The sequence below is a fragment of the Scyliorhinus torazame genome, chromosome 9 (assembly GCF_047496885.1).
Source record: "Scyliorhinus torazame isolate Kashiwa2021f chromosome 9, sScyTor2.1, whole genome shotgun sequence".
Lineage (NCBI taxonomy): Eukaryota > Metazoa > Chordata > Chondrichthyes > Carcharhiniformes > Scyliorhinidae > Scyliorhinus > Scyliorhinus torazame.
In genome coordinates, this window is record NC_092715.1 from 35,690,068 (window position 1) to 35,713,964 (window position 23,897).

At 46.5% G+C, this 23,897-nt stretch overlaps 1 protein-coding gene across 2 annotated transcripts in view; it reads right to left on the bottom strand.

The window, feature by feature from the left end:
* LOC140429149 (glycine receptor subunit alpha-3) overlaps positions 1 to 20,182 on the bottom strand; it is a 398,827-nt gene extending 378,645 nt beyond the window's left edge. For both annotated transcript variants that reach the window (XM_072515780.1, XM_072515779.1), the window contains exon 1: positions 19,797 to 20,182. In XM_072515780.1, coding sequence (XP_072371881.1) covers positions 19,797 to 19,867 — 71 coding nt within the window. In that variant the 5' untranslated portion in view covers positions 19,868 to 20,182. The remainder of the gene's footprint in view (positions 1 to 19,796) is intronic.
* Between the last annotated feature and the right edge of the window lie 3,715 nt (positions 20,183 to 23,897).

The following is a 23,897-nucleotide window of genomic DNA, read 5'->3' on the forward strand; positions in this document are numbered from 1 at the left end:
GTTCAGCAGGGAGACGGTCGCACATATATGCCACCTCGTGGCGCACCTTGCACCACTTGGAATGGGTGGAGGACACGCGATACCAGTCTCTGTCAAGGTGACGGTGGCCCTAAACATTTATGTGACCGGTTCCTTCCAGGCGCCGAGCGGGGACCTCTCCGGGATATCACAGGCATCGGTCCACAAGTGCATCAGTGCCATCACCGACGCCTTGTACGCCATCGCGGACAGGTACATAAAATTCCCCAAGGACCGAGCACAGCACGTGCACGTGGATTCGCCAAGGTGGCCGGGATATCGATGGTCCAGGGTGTCATCGATGGTGTGCACGTCCCCATGCGCCCGCCTGCAGACAACAGGGAAGTGGTCATGAACAGAAAGGGCGCATACTCCATGAACATTCAGATGGTGTGCGACCCCCACATGAAGATCATGCACGTGTGTGCAAGGTACCCCGGGAGTGTGCATGACGCCTACATTCTGGCACAGTCGTCCATCCCCGCAATGTTCGATGGATGCCCCCCCCGGCTGAGGGGCTGGTTGCTGGGCGACAAGGGCTATCCGTTGTGGTCATGGCTGATGACGCCAATACGGAGGCCTCAGACCAACGCGGAGAGCCTTTACAACGAGGCCCATGCAGCAACCAGGGATGTGGTGGAGCGGTGCTTCGGCCTGCTGAAGATGCGATTCAGATGCCTGGACCGCTCCGGAGGGGCCCTCGCATAGTTGTGGTCTGCTGTGCGCTGCACAACATTGCCATGCAGAGGGGAGATGCCCTGGTGGAGGAGTCGGAGGGAGGACCCGGCGGCAACGGAGCGAACGCAAACGAGGGGGATGGGGAAGAGGAGGATGCGGAGGAGGAGGATGATGGCGCGCATCAGGGTGGATGGAGGGGCGCAGGACACAGACACTGCCCGGGTGCTGGTTACGTCCAGGAGGCTGCACGACGGCACCGCCGCGGACAGCGGGCACGCGACGCGTTGGTGGCCGCACGGTTCACGCACTGTGGGGGTGGGATTCGCTGAACACTGCCACTTGCACTGTCACTCCTGCACACATGCACCACACAGCACCCACCACAACTCCACCCCCCCCCCCCCCCCCGCCCCCCACCCCCCCACCCCCGCACCGCGTTCACGGCACCAATTCCACATCACCTTACCATTGCGGCACTACGGGATTGCACAACATTGATGATTGGGTAAGCGGGTGTGATCAGTGCCATGTTGAATGATGACAGCCCGCTCTGCGATGAGCTGTGTGCTCAGATTCGCCAGCCGAGGTCTGACTCATGGCTATAGCTGAACCATGCACTCCGGGGGTCACAGCCTTCGTGACGGATATTTCACCACATGCCCGTGTGGGGTGGCTGGCGTCGGTGTGCCGAGGACAACGGTGTCCGATTATGGGAGGCAGGGGGGAAATGGTCAGCATATCCGGAACAGACCTTGAACCGCTCGTATACCACTACGCCACTCGGTCACCCTCACCAGCCCCCTGGCACCGGACATAGCACAGAGTCTTACAAGTCAAATTCAACAGTGAGTTTATTTGTGTGAGCCCTACCCCCTACAACTAAACTGTGCCCTGCACCCGTGCCAACTTCTTACGTGCCTAACTTCTTTGCCTTACGGGCCCTACCACTACATCTAGGTGTGTTCCCAGATGGTACAGCAGGAGTGGAGGCGGACTGCTGAGAATCACGCCCTTCGACAGGGCTCCCCGTCGGCACGCGTTTCCTGGGGTGGCCCGGTTTCGATGGGCCAGGCTGCTCGGCGGGCGTGCTGGATGGCGTTGTGCCACCCTGACCTGCCCGCTGCCCACCAGATGCGCCAGGGATGGAATGGGGGTAGGCCGAGTGTCCCGGGACGTCCCTTGATGGAGCTACCGGGATGGGCCCCAGAACCTCCTCCTCCCTCGGGGAGCCCGGTAGCCCCCGGGCCTCACTGTGGGACGGAGATGCGATCGGAGACATGCCCCGTCACACCACTGACACCTGGCCTGCAGCGGGATCGACCACGGTCCGAATGTTTGCCGAGACGGAGCCCAGGGAGAGCGACATTCCTGCCAAGGACTGTGCGATCTCAACTTGTGAGTGCGTTACACCATCCATCACATGCGCCTGGCGGTCAATGCTCTCCGCGACTGACTGCTGGGACTGTGCCATCGCCTGCTGGGACCGGGCCATGACATGGTGAGACTCGGCCAGGGCCCGGAGAGCGGCGGCAATGTCGTGTTGGCTCTGGCGCATGGCTACCTGTGAGAGGGCAGCCCTCTCCTGGGCCATGGATGACGTGTGCACGTTAAGCCCATCGCCTTGCAGAACCTGACCCATGGCCGAAACCCTTTCACCCATTGCCTCCTCCGCGGACGCCACCCGTGCGGTGTCGGCCTGGGTGGCTGCGATGAGCGGCACCACTCCCTGCTCCTGAACGCGGATGGACTCCTCCAACTGCCTGTGCAGGTCCTGGAAGATGACCCTCATCCCGTTATTCAGTCCCTGGGTGTCCACATGCATCGGTTGTCCGGGTGGGTCAAGTACATCCAGGAACCCGGGAACCGTCTGGGTGGCAGCTGTTTGCTGGGCCTGGGCTGCCCTCCGACCGTCCAGCCCCTCGGCTGCTCCAAACTCCACCTGCTGTACCGGCTCTGTGGTGCGTACCAGATCGTGACCCGGGAGCCTCATCACTTATATGCCCAACCGAGGTGAGTGTCTCTGCGATGGTGTATGGTGTGGGAGACAGCAGTGCCGCAAGCTCGAGGTCATCGCCCGTTAGGAATTTTGGTCTGTTCTCCTCCCACTCATGGCCCGGTGCAAGCTCCATGCCGGCCATGTCGTGCTGACCTCCAGGTGATTCCACCAAGTGTGTGGCCGTGATGTGCGAGTCATCTTCAATGTCTGCCCTGTGCCCCTCACTATTGTCTCTCTCGGTGGTGTGAGCGTCCCGGTCCTGCGTCCCATACTGAGAGGTTTCCCCTCCTGTCCGACCGACTGCCAGGCTCTGGCGTGCGTCCCTGGGTGCACTTGTGGTTGGTGATGTTCCGCTGTCTCTTGGCCGAGACGTCCCTGGACATTTGGCGGCTGGCCCTGGGGAACATAAAGATTCGGGGTTTGTTAGACACGGTGGCCCGGGCGTATGGTGGTGGTGAGTGCACAGTGTGAAGGGGGGAGGGGAGCGAGGGTGCAGTGGCATGAGTGTGAGGGGGGAGGGGATTGAGGCTGCAGTGGGCAATGTGTGAGGGAGACGATGACGGATTGGGGGCGGGTGAGGACATGCAGGGTTGTCTCACTTGCTTCTGCGCCTCCGAGCTGGCATGTCGCGACCTCCCGGGTGGCGGATCCCCCAGTGAGGACCAGGGCCCTCTGCTCGTGAATGTTTAGGGGGTGCAGCACAGGAGAACCCCCTCCGGTTCTCATACGCTCACGCTGGTTGTGAGCTGTCTTGTCCTGCGGGGGGGGGGGTTGGATAAAGCATCACAATTCGGCGGGTCTCATCAGGGCTTGCAGATATCAACTACATTTTTGCTGGCTCAGGAGACAGCACGCCATGGCATCGCTCAGGGGGAGGTCCCGGGGCTCATGTGGGTCGAGTAAATCGTTGGGCACCCTGACCCCCCCAAATCCCTCCTGATGCCCCAAACCTCCCCCGATGCCCCAATCAACCCCTGATGTCCCAACCCCCCCTGATGCCCCAACCCCCTCCCTGACCCCCCCAACCCCACCTGACCCCCCACCACCCCACTTCCCCCCCTCGTGCCTGAGGGGGGTGGGGGGGCTGGGGGCACCCTCATGGCACTTACCCTCGCAGCCCGAGTGAGGTCCTGCAGCTTCTTCCGACACTGCTCCCCGTCAGGGGGGGTCTGCCCCACAGCGGTGCCAACCTCACGCCAACCACGCCTCACCGCGCTGGATGGCTGGCGATGCCCATGTCTTGGGCAGAGGGTGTCCCTTCTCTGCTCGACCTCATCCAGCAAGGTGTCCAGGTCCGTGTCCCGGAACCTCGGTGCGGCTCGTCGGGGCTCAGCCATCTCTTCCTCTCTCTTCTCCTCCGGGTCCTCTGTGCGCGGATCGCGCCATTCATGACGCACCGCCGCGTCATTCGCGACACGCCCCCCCGAGTTTCTCTGGGCCCCGATCCTAGCCCATTTTCGGGCCCTGAATTAGTCGGGATCGGGGCTGTTTCGCGCCGTCGGGAACCTCAACAGAGATAGACACACCACATCTTAGGAGCCTAGAGGCATAAAGGGAATGGGTGACCACCAGGCAGTCCAAGAGAACCAGGCAAGAAGTGCAGGAATCATGCAGGATCCCATTCATCAATCGGTAATCGGTATCCCAATTTGGATACTGATGAGGGCATTGGTTCCTCAGAAAAGTGCAGTCAGAGCCACGTTTGTGGCAACAATAATAAGAATCTTTATTAGTGTCACAAGCAGGCTTACATTAACACTGCAATGAAGTTACTACGAAAATCACAGGACACTCTTCTGGGGGAGGGGGATCAGCCAGGTGTCAAGGTCCATGGTGGTACCAATGACTGAGGTAGGGAAGGTGATGAAGTTCTGAAAGCGGACTCCAGGGAGCTAGGAAGGAAATTCAAAAGCAAGACTGCTACAGCAATAATCTCGATATTACTCACAGTCCCACATGAAATGAAATGAAATGCTTATTGTCACAAGTAGGCTTCAATGAAGTTACTGTGAAAAGCCCCTAGTCGCCACATTCCGGCGCCTGTTCGGGGAGGCTAGTACGGGAATTGAACCGTGCTGCTGGTCTGCTTGGTCTGCTTTAAAAGCCAGCGATTTAGCCCAGTGTGCTAAACCAGCCCCTCGTGTGCTAAACCAGCCCCTGCAAGCAAGCATAGAATAAAGAAGAATGGAGTGATTAAACACATGGATAGCAGCTGGTTTAGGAGGGAGGGCATCACATTTCTGAGGCATTGGGACTGATTTTGTGGAAGGTGGGATCTGTATTACTCGGAGAGTCTGTACCTGAGCAGGACTGGGACGAATACCCTCACAGGTAGATTTGCCAGCGCCCATGGGAGGTGGGGGTGGGGGCAGCGGGATGGGAAACTGAGGGCAAATTCAGGATGGCGAATGGAAGATTAAAAACTTGTGAATGACTCTGAAAGACAGAATCAACACAGATTAAGACGTGGACCGGATAGGCATTCACCACTGTGAAAAGGTACATATGTAAATACAAGGAGCATAGCAAATAACGCCGATGAGGTGAGGGCCCAAACAGACACATGGCAGCATGACATAATCACTGTAACAGAAACTCAGCTTAATGAGGGGAAAATAAAGGCAGCTCAACATCCCTGGATATAGAGTTTTCAGACAGGATAGAGATGGGGGATAAAAAACATAGGTGCGTAGCATCATTGGTCAACAAATGAATTGTAACTGAGAGGAGGGATGATATACTAAATGAAATATCCATATGGATTGAGCTCAGAAATAAATAAGGTGCAGCTGCACTGCTATGAGTGTACTATCGACCCCCAAATAGTAGAATTGGCTTAAGAGGAGCAAATATATCGACAGATTTCTGAGTGCAGAAACAATAGTGCTGTAATTGTTGGGGACTTCAACTACCCAAGCATCATCTGGCAAAAGGTGTGTGTGCAGGGCACACAGTGTGTACAATTCAAGAAAACACTTTTTTAGCCAGCACATAACACGCCCAATGAGAGGGGGGCACAATTATAGATTTAGGCTCAGGAAATGAAGCTGGACAAGTGGATGAAGTAGCAGCGGGTGACCATTTTGGAGAAAGTGACCATAATATGGTAAGTTTTAACATCATTCGGGAACGGGACAAAGGTGGAACAGGAGTAAAAGTTCTAAATTGGGGGAGACACATTTTACAAAACTGAGAGCTGAACTGGAAAAAGTGGACTGACTACAGTGATGAGAAGGGAAAGCAGTGTCAAATCAGTGGGAGGCATTCAAAAGCAAGATCCTACAGCCACAGTATAGACATGACCCCACAAAGCAAAAGGATGGTACTGCCAAAACTAGAGTCCCCTAGTTATCAAGAAACACACAGATAAGATAAAGCAGAAGAAGAAAGTTTATGGTAGTTACAATAAGTGTAAGACTATAAAAGGCCTAGAGGAGTATAGAAAGTACAGGGGTGATGTAAAAAAGGAAATTAGGAAAGCAAAGAGAGGATACAAGAAATATTGGTAGATGAAATCAAAGGAAGCCCAAATATGGTTTACCAGTACATTAAGAGTAAGAAAATAACTAAGGAAATCAGAAATGTACATCGTAACTTATCTGTTGATGCTGACAACGTGGGCAGGGTTCTCAATGAGTAACTTGTCTCTGTCCTCACTAAAGAGAAGAATGACACATGCACTCTAATTAAAGGGGAGTGTGAAATATGAGAGGCAATAAACATAATGAGAGAGGAAATACTCGGGGAATTGGCATCCTTGAAGGTAGATAGGTTACCAGGGCCAGATGGATTGTATACCAGGCTGTTAAAGGAAGCCGGGGAGGAATTAACATATACTCTGAGGACAATTTTCCAACCTCACTAGATATAGATGAAGTACCAAAGGATTGGAGGTCTGCTTCTGTTCAACTATTATTTAAAATGGGTGCAAAAATATGCCAGATAATTTTAGGATGGTCAGTCTGACTTTGGTGGTGGGCAAATTAATGCAATGAATTTTGCTAGATAGGATAAACTGAATTGATCAAGGATAGTCGGCATCATTTTGTTCGGAAAAAGATTGTGTCTTACTAACTGAATAGAATTTTTTTATGGAACTAATGAGGAGGATTGATGAGGGTAGTGTAATGGATGTTGTCCACATCTATTTCAGTAAAGCATTTGCCAAAGTCAGCCATGACCATAATGAATGGCAGAACAAGCTCAGAGGGCTGTATGGCCTCCTCCTGCTTCGATTTTCGATGTATGTTTCTATGCAAGTCCCACATGGCAGACTGGTCAGAAAAGGGAGGTCCCACGGGATGGTGATTTAGATCCAAAATTGGCTCAGCAACCAAAAGGGTAATGATGAATAGATGTTTTTGTAAACGGAATACAGTTTCCAGAGGTATTCCACAGGGCTGGATACTGGGCCCCGTGCCATTTGTTATATATATTAATGATTGGGACTTAAGTTTGGGAGAAATAATTGACAAATTTCCAGATGACACAAAAATTGACTGCAAAATTAATAGTTAAGAGAATAGCTGTTGTCTCCAGAATGATACCAATGGCTTAATTGTGAGGGTGGAAAATTGGCAAATGGAATTCAATCTGGAGAAATGCAAGGTAATGTATTTGGGGAGGACAAACAAAGCAAGGGAATACTCAAAAAACAGGAGGATACTGAGAGGGGTTGAGGAATTGAGAGACCTTTGGTGCCAATTGCACCCGAGACGCCAATAATGTTGCTCTTTTTAATGAGTGGAATACTATCCCACCAGCGTCACCAATAATGTTGCCAAATTAACTAGATATGGCAGTTATTAATGATAATATTGCTTTTCAGAGTCGCCAGGTATCAAATGATACCACCACAAGGCTTTACCGGATATCGATCAAAGACCAAACAACCAGTTAATCAGTTCAAGTTCAATGATGGTTTATTTACACACAAGTATTACTTTGACATGCAACACAAAACACTACTAGTTAAACTACACCTAACAACTACAATAACCTATACTTAACTTCAGGGCAACCGGCTCTTTGCAGATGAACAAGACCTTTGTTCGGATCTTGCGTGGCTGGGTAGAAGAAGTGGCTTCGTTTCTGCTGGGCTCATCCGTCTGGTAGCGATCGTTGGTGTTGAACTTGCCTTCTGGTCGTAATGCTACACTTGGTTTTAGGCGTAGGCTGGGGCCAAGAGTGACCGAACACATGGCTCTGTCTCTTTCTATCCCTCTGGGTTGCAAATACACACACAAGCTCTGAGTGTGTCTGAGTCTTGGGTTGGCGATAATTCCCATGGTCCTTTGAGGTGGCCATCTGAGATGGCTACACCTTGAAGTGTATGTCCTTGAAGGTGACAGAACCGGTGGAAAAGGTGGTCAAGAAAGCAAATGGAATGCTTTCCTTCTTTAGGTAAAGTAACAAGTACAAAAGCAGGGATGTAATACTAGAACTGTATAAAATGCTGGTTAGGTTACGGCTGGAGTTTTGTGTACAGTTCTGGTCACCACATTACAGGAAGAGCATAATTGCTCTGGAGAGAGTGCAGAGGAGATTTACAAGAATGTTGCCAGGGCTCGAAACTTGCAGCTATGAGGAGAGATTGGGAAGGTTGGGGTTGTTTGCCTTAGAACAGAAAAGGCTATGGTATAACCTACTTGAAGTGCACAAAATTCTGAGGGGCCGAGACAAAGTAAACAGGAAAGACCTGCTTCCCCGAGCTGACGGGTCAATTCCCAGAAGGCATATATTTAAGGTGATTGATAAAGGGATTAAAGGTGATGACGAAAAGCTTTTTTATCCAAAGGGTGATGGGAACCTAGAATTCTCTACCCGAGTTGTTGGTTGAGGCAAAACGCTCAGCTCATTTAAAAGGTTCCTAGATCCACACCTGAAGGGCAGTAACCTGTAAAAGGCTAAGCACCAGGTACTGAAAAGTGGGTTTAAAATGAACAGCTGGTTTCTTTTTTCCCTCTTCTTTTGGCCAGCACAGAAATGGTAGGTTCTATGGTTCTTTCTTCAAAGAGTAGCGAGAATGTCGATTTGCTACTGCTGGGAGTGGTTGAAATGCATAGCATGGATGCTATTAAATGGAGGTAAACAAGCATATGAGGGAGAAGGGAATAGAGATTTAGGATGATATATTTAGATGAGGATAACAATGGAAGGTAGCTCTTAAGTGGAGAATATTCACCGGCAATAACTGTTTGGGCCAAATGACCTATTTCTGTTTCCAGATATCCTATGTAATAGATATGATTTCTTCTTAAGTTTTTATGTCAGCAGAGTGGAACGCACTGGGAGCAGATCACTGGTATGTTGCAATAGTAGCTCCCCCTTCCAACCACGCATTATTGATCATCACCACTTTTATCTTCAGTATTTCCCCCTCTTTGTTACTTTGACATTAGACCCTACGCAGTTGGATTGGTTTTGATAATGCTCCATTCATAATGATTAAGTTGCTATTTTGCCAGTTCAACAGGCTGTTCCAGCTACCCTAACCCAGCTGGGTTGCCAGAAAGTGCAATAATTAAGCTTTGCATTTTGCACTCAATTTCCGAGGCAACAGTCGGCAGATTTTAAATGTTTTATTTCAAAGTAAAAGTATAGAATTTACCACAAAACTGATGGTCAAGGTAAACTATTAAGTTGTTCAGCACTGCGGTTTAAAAAAAAAACATTTTCAGTGATTTTCAATGAGGTTACTGAAAAGGTGTCCATTTACTTTTTTGGGAGTGTCCTCTCCAACACACCACCTTGGATGATGAGATCACCTATCGCCTGGCAAGCTCAGTGTTAAACAAGCTCACCCACAGGCTTCGGAGAGAGATAAAACAAAGATCAAAGTCTGCCAGGCCACTGGTTCTCATATGTCTTCTCTATGGTTGTGAGTTATGGACAACCCATCGACGCCACATAAGGCAACTAGATACGTTCCACCTTCTTTGCTTCAGATCTGTCTGCAACATAAGGTAGGAGGGTAAATTCCCGAACACCAAAGTTTGATTCTTCGCCCGATTGCGAATTACGATTTCGGTGTCGGGGAACGGAGAATCCTGCCCATAGTCTTTCTTCATCTTAAGTGGATTTTCATTCATGGAGGAGGTAGAAGCATAGTGGTATTGCCACTGGACTGGTAATCCAGAGATCCATTATCTCTGGGGACCTGGGTTTGAGTTCCACTGTGGCAGAGAGTGAAATTTGAATTCAATAAAATTTTAGAATTAAAATCCAATGATGACCATGATTGTTGTAAAATCACATCTGATTCACTAATATACTTTAGGGAAGGAAATCTGCTATCCTGCTCTGGCCTGTATGTGGTTGACTCTTAACTATCTCTAAAAAGCCATTCAGTTCAAGTGCAATAGGGGTGGGCAATAAATGCCGGTCCAGCCAGCGATCGATGCCCACATCCCCAAATGAATTTTTAAGAAGTCCCAGCTGTTTCTTTGGTCCTCAGTTTCCATTCTTCACTTGTCAGTTTGAAGTTGTAGAGAATACAGAGGAGCCATGAGGAACCAGGTCACGGCAGGGACATCTTGCAGAGCTGGGACAGTCTTTAGCTCTCAGTACCAATGGTTGGGACAGGGTCAAGGGTAAGCAAAACAGCGTGGCACTGTGGAGCAAGGTGTCACCAATGGGATAAAGAGAAGAACTAATCATAAGGATAGAGGAGAGGAAGTGTGGGATATTCTGAGATTGGAAGAAATGGAAGTTGGCCAGTTTGTAGCTCCTAATACCACATGCTGAACAAGTCAGCCAGTAACAGAATAATAAATAAGACAATTGTGTGTGAGGGGCAGGGGGTGGCCCATATGTAGCATTGGCACAGAAAAATATATTTTCAAATTCCTAAAACAGAGAGACAAATTCTGGGATGGGGATGCTGTAGAGATTGGAGAGGTGTAATCTGAATCACAATAGGGCCAATGTCCACACGTGCAGACACTGATACAGCTAAGTATGCAGAGTTTGAAGTCTTTGACGTTGTGAGTTATGATTAATAGTGTGGTTTTGCATTTCTTCGACACACTCAGAGTGAGCATTTCTGTGTCAAGAATACTGCCTTGCAAAATTAACCCTGTTTATTAAACATGAGCCTACATCTCAGGAAACAAAAATACTTGCATTTCTTTCATGACCTCAAGAAATCCTAAAGTGCTTTTAGGCAGTGAAGTACTTTTGAAGTTGTTAGAATGTGGGAAATATCACAAAGAAGTGTCTAAGATCATTGGTGCTCATGGTGAAACCTTCATCCATGCCTTGACTACCACTTGTTACCTTGACTATTGCAGCACATACCAGGTCAACAACCCCTGTTTTACTCTCTATAACTTGCTGTCATCCTAAACTCTCCGATGGCTCATGACCTCCTTGGAGTGGCAATCAGTGGCAGATTGCCACTTTGTAGTGACTTACCTGTGCTTGAATTACAAAGCCTCTGTCTTGCCCTCCCTTCGATACATAGTCCGGGCGAGACTGAAGAAGTGAAGCAGGTCAGTGGCTCCAGCAGTGAAGTGTAAAAGGAGCAGAGCGAAGGAGGACACATCCTCTATTTTGGTAATAGCTGCCATAAAGCAGCTTAGTTTAAAGGAACCACTGAAAGGGAAAGGGTAAGTTTTACAGGTAAATGAATAGGATCTGAGGATGGGGGAAGTGGATGTTAGGTCGGGGGCAGGGGCAAGGGTGGGGGTGGGGGATATTGGTTCAGGGCGGGTTGTGTCAGGTTGGGTATGGAGATTGGTGGGTGAGGGGGTTGGGTTGGCGGACGGGTGGGGGGTGGGGGGTGGTGTCAGGACAGTGGGGGTGATTGGGCTGATATGGGGTAGAGTTCGGTCGGCCAGGGTTGTGGGGGTTTACAATGCAGGGCTGATTTTCAGTGTTTAAAATAATTACTCTGAAGTTTGAAATGCTTTTCTTCCTTCTCACTCTTTCAGGGTAACTATGAGTGTAAAACTGGCAGAACCATCTGACGTTAGTAATTTAAATCGCTTCATCCAAGGGTTTCTAGCCCAACACAATCGCCCACTGAAAGTTAGCCCTCCTGGACAATTGTCAAGGAAACTCCGACGTGGGAATTTCCAAAGGGGCATTCCTATACCCCACAAATCCTCCACCGGGCAGCCAGGAGGTCATATCCGATGGAATTTTCAGTTAGCCTTGTCAGCTTGATTCTAGAATTCTCTCCCTAAACATCTCTACCTCCATTCAGATGTTCCTTATAATTTGCCTCATTGGCCAAACTTTTCAGTGTCTCCCCTTTCATCTCCTCAAATGGTTTGGCATTAAATATTCTGCTCCAATGAAGCACTTTGTGATGTTTCACCATGTTGAAGGTGCTATGTGTTATTATAAGTTACTGTTATACTCACAGATGTCGATCTGCTTTATTCATTTTGGTAAATATTACCTCCTATTGATTCTAATGTTGAGCTTCTTTAACACCTGACCCCATGGTTTAAGTTATACATCAATTTATTTCTAAACCACTTCATCTATACAAATTGTATATGATCGTGAAATCGGCTGAAATTTAATTAGCACAATCCGGTATTGTGAAAATGTGAATACCAAATTTGCCCAATATGTATTGCAGACACGGCTGAATGTTTCTGGTTGAATAGCATAGAAATCCCTTGCATAAATTATGCCCGGCAGTATAATGTACTGGTGCTCTTCGTGGCAGGAGATGTGCGAAATCCAGCTTTAGTTGCGTCCAGCACTTAAGAGTTGCTTGGCTGCGCGCTGTCAGGTTGCCGCAGGTCATCAGGCAAAGCACCAAATAGGGAAGGTGAACCATCAACGGGGACTTCAGCTTGGATCACATCTCATTATCTCCTACTGGTTAAGAACAGAAGTCACTTGCAGAGTTCATGAAGATGTCTGCAGGTGCTCACTTCATCCCTCAGTCAGAGCTCAAAACACAAAGGCTGGGACGCGCCCGACATATAAAATAGAGAAAACTAGAATATAAAAAAATAAAGGAACGATGTTGAAAAATGACTTGTGTTAATTATTTTGAAGAATACGACCAGAGGGCCTTATCTCAGAAATAGGGGTGCCCATTTAAGACAGAGATGAGGAGGAATTTCTTCTCACACAGGGTAGTGAACCTATGGAATTCTTTTCCACAGAGGGCTGTAGAAGCTGGGTTGTTAAGTATGTTCAAGGCTGATAGACAGATTTTTAATCAGTAGCGGAATCAAGGGTTATGGGGATAGAAACATAGAAAATAGGAGCAGGAGGAGCCCTTTTGAGCCTGCTCCACCATTCAATATGATTATGGTTGATCATTTAATTCAATAGCATGATCCTCCCTTCGCCTATATCATTTGATCCTCTTCACCCTAAGTGATATAATAATAATCTTTATTAGTATCACAAGTAAGCGTCCATTAACAGTGCAATGACGTTACTGCGAAATTCCCCTAGTCGCCACACTCTGGTGCCTGTTCGGGTACACAGAGGGAGAATTCAGAATGTCCAATTCACCTAACAGCAGTCTTTCGGGATTTGTGGGAGGAAAGTGGAGCACCCGGAGGAAACTCACGCAGACACGGGGAGAATGTGCGGACTCTGCACAGACAGTGACCCAAGCCGGGAATCAAACCTGGGTCCATCTAACTGCTTCTTGAAAACATACCGTATTGCCCACTCTTTGGGTGAAGATATTTCTCCTCATCTGATCCTCCCCCACTCCTGCGCGCACACGCACACGCAGGTTATGGGGAGAAGGTGGGGAATGGCATCAGGTGAATTGCCCATTCAGCGCAAACATAAAGGGCTGAATAGCAGACCTCTGTGCTGTAACAATTCTGTGATTCCTCTTTTAAAGTAATTTTACCATTTGATTCAGTCAACCATTGGGAGGTCATGTAATGGAATGATAGAATCAGACTGAATGAGGCTATTCAGCTCATTGTACCTGCACCTGAGCTAGCTCTTTGAAAGCCGGATCTAAATAGTACCAATCCCTGCTCTTTCCCCACTGGCACATGCACACACTAAACACCCTCTCACTAAACACTGTGTTCCCCAACATTTCTGGGAGTTTATCTGTGTCCTCGTTTGTGAAGACAGAACCAAAGTATGCATTTAGTTGCTCAGTCATTTCTTTGTTCCCCATTGTAAATTCCCCTGTTTCTGACTGTCAAGGATCTACATTTATCTTCACCAATATTTTTCTCTTTACGTGCCTATAGAAAAATTTACAGTCAGTTTTTATGTTCCCAGCAAGCTTACCCTCATAGTCTACTTTTCCCTTCTTAATTAATCCCTTGGTCCTCCTTTGCTGAATTCTAAACTACTCCCAATCCTCAGGTCTGTTGTTTTTCTTAGCCAATTTGTATGCCTCTTCCTTGGATCTAATAGTATCTCTAATTTCCCTTGTAAGCCATGGTTTGGCCACCATTCTTATTTAACTTTAGCGCCAGACAGGAATGAAAAATTGTTGCCGTTCACCCATGCTCTCCTTGAATGTTTACCATTGTCTATCCACCATCATCTCTTTAAGAAACTTTTCCCAATCCATCACAGCCAACTCATGCCTCATATCATTGTAGTTTCCTTTGGTAAGATTCAGGACCCTCGTCTCAGAATCAACTACATCACTCTCCATCTTGATTAAAATTTCTATCATATTATGGTCATTCATCCCCAAGGGGTCTCAGACAATGAGATTGCCAATGATTCCTTTCTCATTACACAACACCCAGCCTAGGATGGCCTGTTCTCTTATTCGTTCTTCAATGTATTCATCCAGAAAACCATCCCGGATACACTCCAGAGAACGCGGGAAAGTGAAGTTGAGTATTATCAATTCAGGTTTATCATATTAGATAGAAACATACAAACATAGAAAGAAACATAACAAAATAGGAGCATAAGGAGGCCACTGGCCATTCAGTCCTGCTCCGCCATTCATTATGATCACAGCTGATCATCCAACTCAATAACCTAATCCTGCTTTCCCCCATATCCTTTGATACACTTCGCCCTAAGTGCTATATCTAACTGCTTCTTCAAACCATACAATATTTTGGACTCAACTGCTTCCTGTGGTAACGATTTCCACAGCCTCATCACTCTCTGGGTGAAGAAATTTCTCCTCATCTCTGTCCCAAATGGTCTACCCCATATCCTTAGACTGTGACCCCTGGTTCTAGACAGATCCACCATCGGGAACATCCTTCCTACATCTGCCTGTCCAGTCCTGTTAGAATTTTATAGGTTTCTATGATCCCACTCATTCTTCTGAATTCCAGTGAATACAATCCGAACCGATTCAATCTCTCCTCGTATGTCAATCCTGCCATCCCAGGAATCAGTCTGGTAAGGCCAGCATATCATTTGCCCTCTTTACCGCCTGCTGAATCTGCCAGCTTACCTTCAGTGACTGGTGTACAATGACACCGAGGTCTTGTTGCATGTTCCCTTCTCCTAATCTAGGGGCTGGTTTAGCACACTGGGCTAAATCGCTGGCTTTTAAAGCAGATCAAGGCAGGCCAGCAGCACGGTTCAATTCCCGTACCAGCCTCCCCGAACAGGCGCCGGAATGTGGTGACTAGGGGCTTTTCACAGTAACTTCATTGAAGCCTACTCGTGACAATAAGCAATTTTCATTTCATTTCATTTTCATCTATGGCCATTCAGATAATAGTCTGCCTTCTTGTTTTTCCACTAAAGTGGATAACCTCACATTAATCAAAATTATACAGTATCTGCCATTCATTTGTCCACTCACTCAACTTGTCCAAATCACACTGAAGGATCTCTGCATGCTCCTCGCAGCTCATCCTCCCATCCAACTTGGTGTCATATGCAAGTTTGGAGATATGACAGTTTGTTTCCTCATCTAAATCATTAATACATATTGTGAATATCTAGGGTCCGAGCACCGACCTTGCATTACCCCACTAGTCATTGTCTGCCAATTTGAAAAAGACCCATTAATTCCTACTCTTTGTTTCCTGTCTGCCAACCAGTTTCCTATCCATCTCAATGCACGACCCCCAATCCCATGCGCTTTAATTTTATATGCTAATCTTTAATGCGGGACTTTGTCAAACGCCATCTGAAAGTCCAAATACACCACATCTACTGGCTCCCCTTCATCAATTCTACTAATTACATCCTCAATGAATTCCAGTAGATTTGTCAAGTATGATTTCCCCTTCATAAATCCATACTGACTCTGCCCGATCCTGCCAGTGGTTTCTAAGTGCTCTGCCACAAAATCATTGATAATGGATTCTATAAATTTCCCCACTACTGACTTCAGGCTTGCTGATCTATCATTCCCTGCTTTCTCTCGATGTCCCTTTTTAAATAGTGGAGCTACGTCAGCCATGATCTCTTTGAATGATGGAGCAAAACCGATGGGCTGAATAGCATACTTCTGTTCCTGCATCTTAGTGTCTAATAAGATTCACGAGAATGTTTCCAGAGATGTGGAATTTTGGATGAAATGGAAAAGTTGGGATTGTTTTCCTTGAAGAGAATGTTTAGTGGATATTGGATAAATGTGTTCAAATCCTGGGGTGCCTAGACAGAGTAGATAAGGAAAAATTGTCCCCACTGATGGAAGGATTGAGAAGAAGGTGGCAGATTTATGGTCCTCGGCAAAACAAGCAATGGAGACATGAGGAGAATTTTCTTTTTCCATAGCGAATGGTGAACTCAGGAATGGCACTGCACTGTGGCGATCTGGGATATTTGAACCTGCAACAAATCTCCAAACAGACAGTAAAATCTGAATTTAATTGAGAAAGTGATGGAGGTGGCTTCAATTGAGGCATTCAAGAGGGAATTGGATCATTATCTGTAAAGGAAGACTGTGCAGGTTATGGGGAGCAGGTGGGGAATGGCATCAGGTGAATTGCCCATTCAGCACAAACAAAAAGGGCTGAATAGCATACCTCTGTGCTGTAACAATTCTGTGATTCCTCTTTACCATTTGATTCAATCAACCATTGGGAGGTCATGTAATGGAATGATAGAATCAGACTGAATGAGGCTATTCAGCTCATTGTACCTGCACCTGAGCTAGCTCTTTGAAAGCTGGATCAAAATAGTACCAATCCCTGCTCTTTCCCCATATCCCTGCACATTTTTAATTTTCAAATGTCTATCCAATTCCACTTTAAAAGTTACAATTGAATTTGTTTCCAGTAGTTTTCCAGTTTGTCCTTCCAGATTATAGCAAATAAATATGTATCAGATCAACCTTTCCAAACCAAGTAAAAATAAAAGCACATGTAATTTTCATGTGTGGCACACAGGGCTTGTTACAACCTCAATTCTATCATATTTATAATGCACGATGAAGACACCACAGTGCAGATCCTGAACTACTCCATTGCTGTTTCCACATTTACTGCTTAAAGCCCAATATTTGACTGTTAAGATTGTTCAGTTCCAATAGATTCTTAGTTTCAGACTCTGGCACGTAATATTGATGTCAATCAGTATAGCTCCCCAAGTTAGTCTTCAATATTTTTTGTAGAACATAGGCACTAATCGTTGGTTTCCAATCCACATTAGCAGTGGTGAATACCATACCTCTTGCAACTGATTAAGCACCATTCACATGTGCCTTGTGTCATGCCAAAAACATTGCAAATTAATACTTGCAGGGCTTTGGGAAAAGAACAGAGGAGTGGAATTAATTGAAGAGCTCTTTCAAAGAGCCAACATTGGCATGAAGGGCCAAATGGCCTTTTTCTGTGCTGTAAGAATCGGTGATTGTGCAAACTTTATAAAATCCAGTTGCCTGATTAAAAAAATGAAAAAAGGAAATACATTGTTCAAAACATTTCATGTGAGGAATGTAAATAAAATTCCTTAACTGTCGGTATTGAAATAAAGGTTTGTGATATTAATAATTATTTGTGAAACACTGAGGCTATTTCACACATGATCCATGCAATTGACTGGCAACTTTGATACTCATGGGCAGCGCAGGCCAACAATTCACAGGATCAGACAACCATGCAATATTTTCTTCACAAAAGTGCCAACATTTTAGCCAACTTGTTCTCGATGAATTTCCAGGGGAATTCAAATCAATTACAATAGAGACCTACTTCATGGAAGAACAAGGAGAAGCCACCATTGTCAGCTATGAAAACTGATTTTGATTTCAGAATATTTTCACACTCAACAATTGCTCTATTAGGAACTGACTGCTTGCTGCCACAATAAATACTAAAGCAATGGAAATGTTTAACATGCAAATGAGCAGGGAACTGAGCTACATCAGCAACCCAGGGAATAGAAACTATAAATACTCTCAACAAATATGAAACAAAACCTAAATAATGGGGATGTTTCTGAATGATCGTTTTTGGCTAGATATTCTTTACCGCTGTCTAATGTATTTGGCTATTAGAAATAGATCCATGCATACTACATTTTTTTCCGCTTTTCATGAAAATGATAGGGAATATATTTGAACGGAACCAACTTTAGACAACTATCCCAACTTACCCGTTAAGGCTTAGTGGCCATTATGCTCTTTCTGTCTTTGTGCATCGATACATGCACCCTGAAGAGTTTTCTAAGGAGTTTTCAGTTTGCAAACCACATTCCACCTACTTAGTACATAGGTCATTGGTATATAGGAGCACAGCTAGGCCATTTGGCTCATCGAGCTCGAGCCGCACCACCATTTAGTCACATTATGGTTCATCATCTACCTCAACACAAATTTCCTGCACTGTCCCCATAATTCCTCAATGTCATTAGTCTCCACAAATGTAACCATCTCAATCGTGATCATACTCAACGATTGAGCCCCGGCCACTCCCTGAGACAGAGAATCCCAAAGACTCACCACACTCTGAGTGAAAAAAAATCCTCCTCATCTCAATCCTAAATGGGCTACCCCTTATTCTGAGGCACTGCGTGCTTCCTCTGGATTCAGCAGCCAGGGGAACATCCCATCTACACTGCCACGCCCTGTCAGTATTTTGCAGGTTGCAAGTAATAAAACTCCATCCTATAGGATCTCTCCAGAGCCAGGGGAGGAAAACTCAATTTCTGGTGACTTCCTCTCACAAAACCTAAAAACATTTTAATTCGCTTACCGGCTAATTATCGTTTAGAAGGTGGGGGGGGTGGGGGAGAAAACATCAGTCAAAACTGCAATTCTCATAAATCTCCATTTTGTACTTAATCATGGACCAGTCAACAGTGTTTGACATTGTCTGTGAAACTGACACGAAAGGTAGTAAATGAGATCGCTGCCAGCCAGTGAAATTAACTCCCTGGCCACTAGTTGGTGCACAGTATCTCCAACTGAATGAAGCCGAGGAGGGGGTCACCAATAAACACCTCACAACGGTGACTCCGCTGTCTATATAGAATCATAGAATTTACTAAAAGGGCACAACCCATTTAAGCGTTAATAGGCAATAGCCCCGGGCGTTTTAAAAAAAATATTTTTTAATTTAATTTAATTGAGATGCTGCCCACGGTGGGTCGAATTAATGCATCAGATTCTTACTTTGGGTTCTGCTGCCACTTTGATCCGAGGTGCGCGAGGGGAGGGGGGGGGGGGGGGGTCCACAAGACCTTTGCCAGTTGCGGGCACAGTAATATCAGAGGCGCTCTCTCGTTCTCTGCTCCTGTTGCTCCGGGCATCTTCTCAGCCTGTGAGATTCCCAATCGCAGTGGTCGCAAATCGCCCCTTCGTGTTTAGTTTAATGCTGGTGTTTATTTTTTTTAAATTTAAAATCTTTATTAAAGAAGCAATTTTGGAGGTGACGAAGTTCCAAAGATAAGGTTGGTGGCGGCGGCGGGGGGCGGGGAGAGAGGCAAGTTTAGCAACACAAGGTGGTGTCACCTGGCATGTTACTTGACAAGACGAAGCTCATTTATGATTGAATGTTTGCCAGCGCAGTCGCGTCCACCACACAAGTTGATGGTCCCCCAACAATTTTTTTTTATTTTACAAACAAGGCCTTTGCATCCACACATGTTTAGAATGGTCTCCTGAACCTCACAGTCGCCACATCGAACAGGAAACATCAGAGCAATCTGTCTGAGACTGGGGGAGCCTCTGGAAAAAAGAAAAGTAACTTGCACTTAAAAAGTAAGAGGTCCTTACCTTAGGAACACCGTGGCTCCCCAGAAAGAAACCCACAAAACAGCGACCGGGCGACATTTGCCTTCGATCATATTGGCTTTATCACAAGGTGCTGTTGAGATTTGCAGTTTAAAGGAGTTATTCTCGCTGGCTCGAATCCCTTACCCTCCAGGACCATGGACAGCGCTCATTTCTCAACCGCATGGGCTTTTCCTTATGTGTCTGGTGCAGGCAAAGAAAATCTTATTAAGTGTTCTGCAAATCTCTTAGTATTTGTGTGTGTCTCTCTCGCTTCCCCGGCGGTTAAAGGTCCCAGGATCACGTCTTCGAAGTCAAGGGCATCGCCGATGTTGAGTGAGTGGAGGGATCGCTCCAGCTGACTGCTCGCTTCAACAGCAACATTTTCTATCTAGTGATCTGCCAGGAGAGTGGAGGGGGGGGGGGGGAGAGCAGAGGGAGATTGGAGGGGGTGGGGGCGAGGCGAGGGGTGGGGGGGAGAAGAGGAGGAGGGGGGGGGGGGGCAGGACACGCCGTGTAACTAAACTCCACGCTGCGAGGTGGGTGGGACAAAGGCTTTGATAGACAGTTGCAGCTTACCAGCCAGCTCAGGAGGGTGGGTGAGGGTGGGGGGTGAGCTGGCGGGGCTCCACTGGGGGAATTCATGTGAGTGACGGATTGACAGGGCGGACGATCGCGGGGGCCAAGTGGTGCAAATATTTCGGAGGCAGGATTTGCTTCTTAGTGTCAGATCACAATGCATTCATTGAATGCTCCAGCTGTGTGTGTGAGTGCGCGGGCTTAAATAAAAAACCGACCAAAATTTGGGAGCAAGCAAATGTTGACATATCAAAGTGAAGCCACAATTTCTCCTTGCTGTTATTAAACTAATGACAAATATGGTCATTGTTTCTTTAGCTTATATATGTATATAGTTCAACAGCAGAATGATGACGAGGACTGGCTGCTGAATATGAAGTGGTTTGAAGGAGATATTTGCAATTGAGTTCCCCTGGTATTGAGGAGGGGGGGGGGGGGGGGTGCACTGAAAGATTGCTGGCATTTTAATGCAATACAATTTTTTGCTCTCCTCCCCTGACAGCACGGGTGCAAATGTGCAACAGATAGTCTTTGACTGATTAAGAAAGTTAGTTTCACGGATTAATTTCGTTTGCGGTATTTTTTTTAAAAAATCAATTAAATTGCACTTTTCAAGAACCTGCCAAATCCTCTAACTCACTGCATTGTGTTTCCTCTTGCTAATTGCACACAAGTATTATTTATCCCTTAATTGTTCCAGTCACGCCACTTGAGGATTTAAGACACAATTGATGGCTTCGAATTATCAGTTAGTTTTATATATATATATAATTTGATTTATGGGAATGTTGAGCTGCAAGTTGTTGCTCGCTACCTCGGATTTTAACTGCGATGCCATGGATCAGCTGCTATCAATCCCCGGAAATCGCAGTTGCTGCTTTACCCTCTCCAGGAACAGCTCGGACGGTAGCAGACCCACCATTATGGCTCTCAACACTTGCGCTGTCAAGTGGCTGAGGTGATTGTTGATCCCTGCACGTCTGGCCCCAAGTTCCTTGGTTCGTGTGGGGCGGATATAATGAAGCCATCCATCACTGTCAGTTGCCTGTTTAACCTTGAACTTCTACGAGCCTGAACGCATCTTTATGTGATGCATGGAGCGCTGTCCTGCTAATTTACTGTTCTTGTTTTTGCAAACACAATGTCAGCACTAGAGAAAAGCGCTACCCCCACCCCGCCACAAAAAAAACCCTGGCATTGGTTTACAGGTACATTAACAGAATAAAACACTCCTTTCCAACCGAATGAAGACCTGTTGCACATGACTCACACAGTTTCAGATTCAACATTAAACTACCACACAGCCCCTATTCTGTTATTGTGATGAACGGTTACTATAACACTGTACCCTTGTCATCATGTAAGGTGATTTCCCCTTTAAGACCGGGCTTGGAACCCTGAGGAACTCCGCCTCCCGCTCCGCCCATCTGGGAGCTGTATATAAAGGGCCACCTTGTGGGCAGTGCAGCTGTTAGCACACGTCTCGGCACTAGTCTAGTTCTTAGTTTATTAAAGCCGTCTTTACTGTTTACACTTTAAGCGTAGTTATTGAGGGTACCACAGTTATTATATATTTTGTTGATTTCAGGTCTCTGAAATATGCGTTTGCTCTCTTTAATAAATCTTTCAAGCATTTGGGCGGGATTCTCCAAATCCGAACCATGTGTGTCTCAGCGGCGCGCCATTCGCTGGCGGTGGGATTCTATCTTCTCGCCGCTTGTCAATGGAATTTCCCATTGAAACTACTCCCGCCCCCCCCCCCCCCCCCCCAATCACAACTCCCAAAAACTGGCGGACTGGGGTGTGCTGCCAGCTGGAAAAGTTAATCCCAATGGCCAGATGATTCCAGCATGAGTTTTGACACTGACGGTCCTGCACTGGAGTGACATTGTCCGGTGGTACAGAACCAGGTCCATGTTATTGAAAGTGTATCTTAAGGTTGTGAGGAAACAGTCCATTTTGTCAGTTAATTTCTCTTTCCACTAAAGCATGGTTCCAGGGATGAGAAAACTTCAGTTATGAAGATAGATTGGAGAGTTTGTTCTCCTTGGAGAGAAGACCGAGAGAAGATTTTGATAGATATGTTCAAAATCACGAGGGGGCTGGATAGACTAGCTCGGGAGAAACTTTTCCCACTAATAAAAGGAAAAACAGCAAGAGGGCACAGAATGATTTGCATAAAAAGCAAATGTGATGTGAAAAAATAAAGTTTTCACGCAACTCGTGGCTCGGATCTGGAATGCACTGCTTGGAAGTATGGTGGAGGCAGGTTCAAGTGAGGCATTCAAGAGGACATTGGGTGGTTACTTTAACAGCAACAATGTGCAGGGATACAGGGAAAGGGCAGGGAACGGCACTAAGTTGTGATGCTCATTTGGAGAGCTAGTGCAGCCAGAATGGGAAAAAATGCCCCTTTTCTGCATCATAACAATTCTGTGACTCTGTGATTCACTCCAGTGACAAAACCAGGTGTGGCTCTTTTCTGGTGCATTTCTCTCCAATATCAGTCAAAACACTTTCTTAACTCGCCTGCTGTCCCGGTGTATTTCTCTGGGATGTGGACACTGGGAGCAAGTCCAACATTTATGGCCACCTCCACCTGTCCTTGAGAAGGTAGACGTTGACCTTCTTCCTCAACAATTTACATCGCCTGTAATGAAGGTTAACCCATGGTGATATTCGATAGGAGAGTCAAGGATTCTGCCCCATTTCTGAAGTGCGGACCCACAATGAAGATCCAAGTGTCAAGCAAAACATTTCACCTGCTTGTTCGAGTGGAAGTTCAGTTGCAACAATAAAACAAAGAGTTCTAATAATCAGAGGAGGTAAGAAGGTTGCGTATAATCGAGAGATCCAAATGAGTTGGAACTGTTCTCGTTGGAGAGAAAAAGGGTAAGAGGAGATTTGGGAAAAAATGTTCAAAATCACGAGGGGGATGGACAGAATAGACAGGAAGAAACTGTTCCTGCTTGTAAAAGGATCAAGAACGAGAGGGCACAGATGTAAAGTCATTTGCAAAAGAAGCAAATGTGAGTTGAGAAAATATTGTTTCACATAAATGGTTTGGATCTGGGATGCACTGCCTGGAAGTGTGGTAGAGACAGGTTCAATCGAGGCATAATCGAAGCATTCAAGAGGGCATTAGATGATTATTTGAATAGAAACAATGTGCAGGGGTGCGGGGAAAAGGTAGGGGAATGGCACTAAATCATTATGACCGTTTGGAGAGCCAGTGCGGACACGATGGGCCAATTGGCCTCCTTCTGCAATGTAACAATTCTGTAATACTCTGTAGTCTGAGGATTGGGAGCATTTTAAATTCAACAAAACGGAACCAAGAATTCTTTTAAGGAAGAGAAAATAGAATATTAAATCAAACTAGCGAGGAACATAAAAACAGACTGTAATAGCTCCCATGGGTATGTAAAAAGGAAAAGATTAGTAAAGGCTCATGTGGGCCCATTACAGTCAGAGAATGTCGAATTTATAATGGGTAATAAGAAAATTGAAGAGAAACTAAACAAA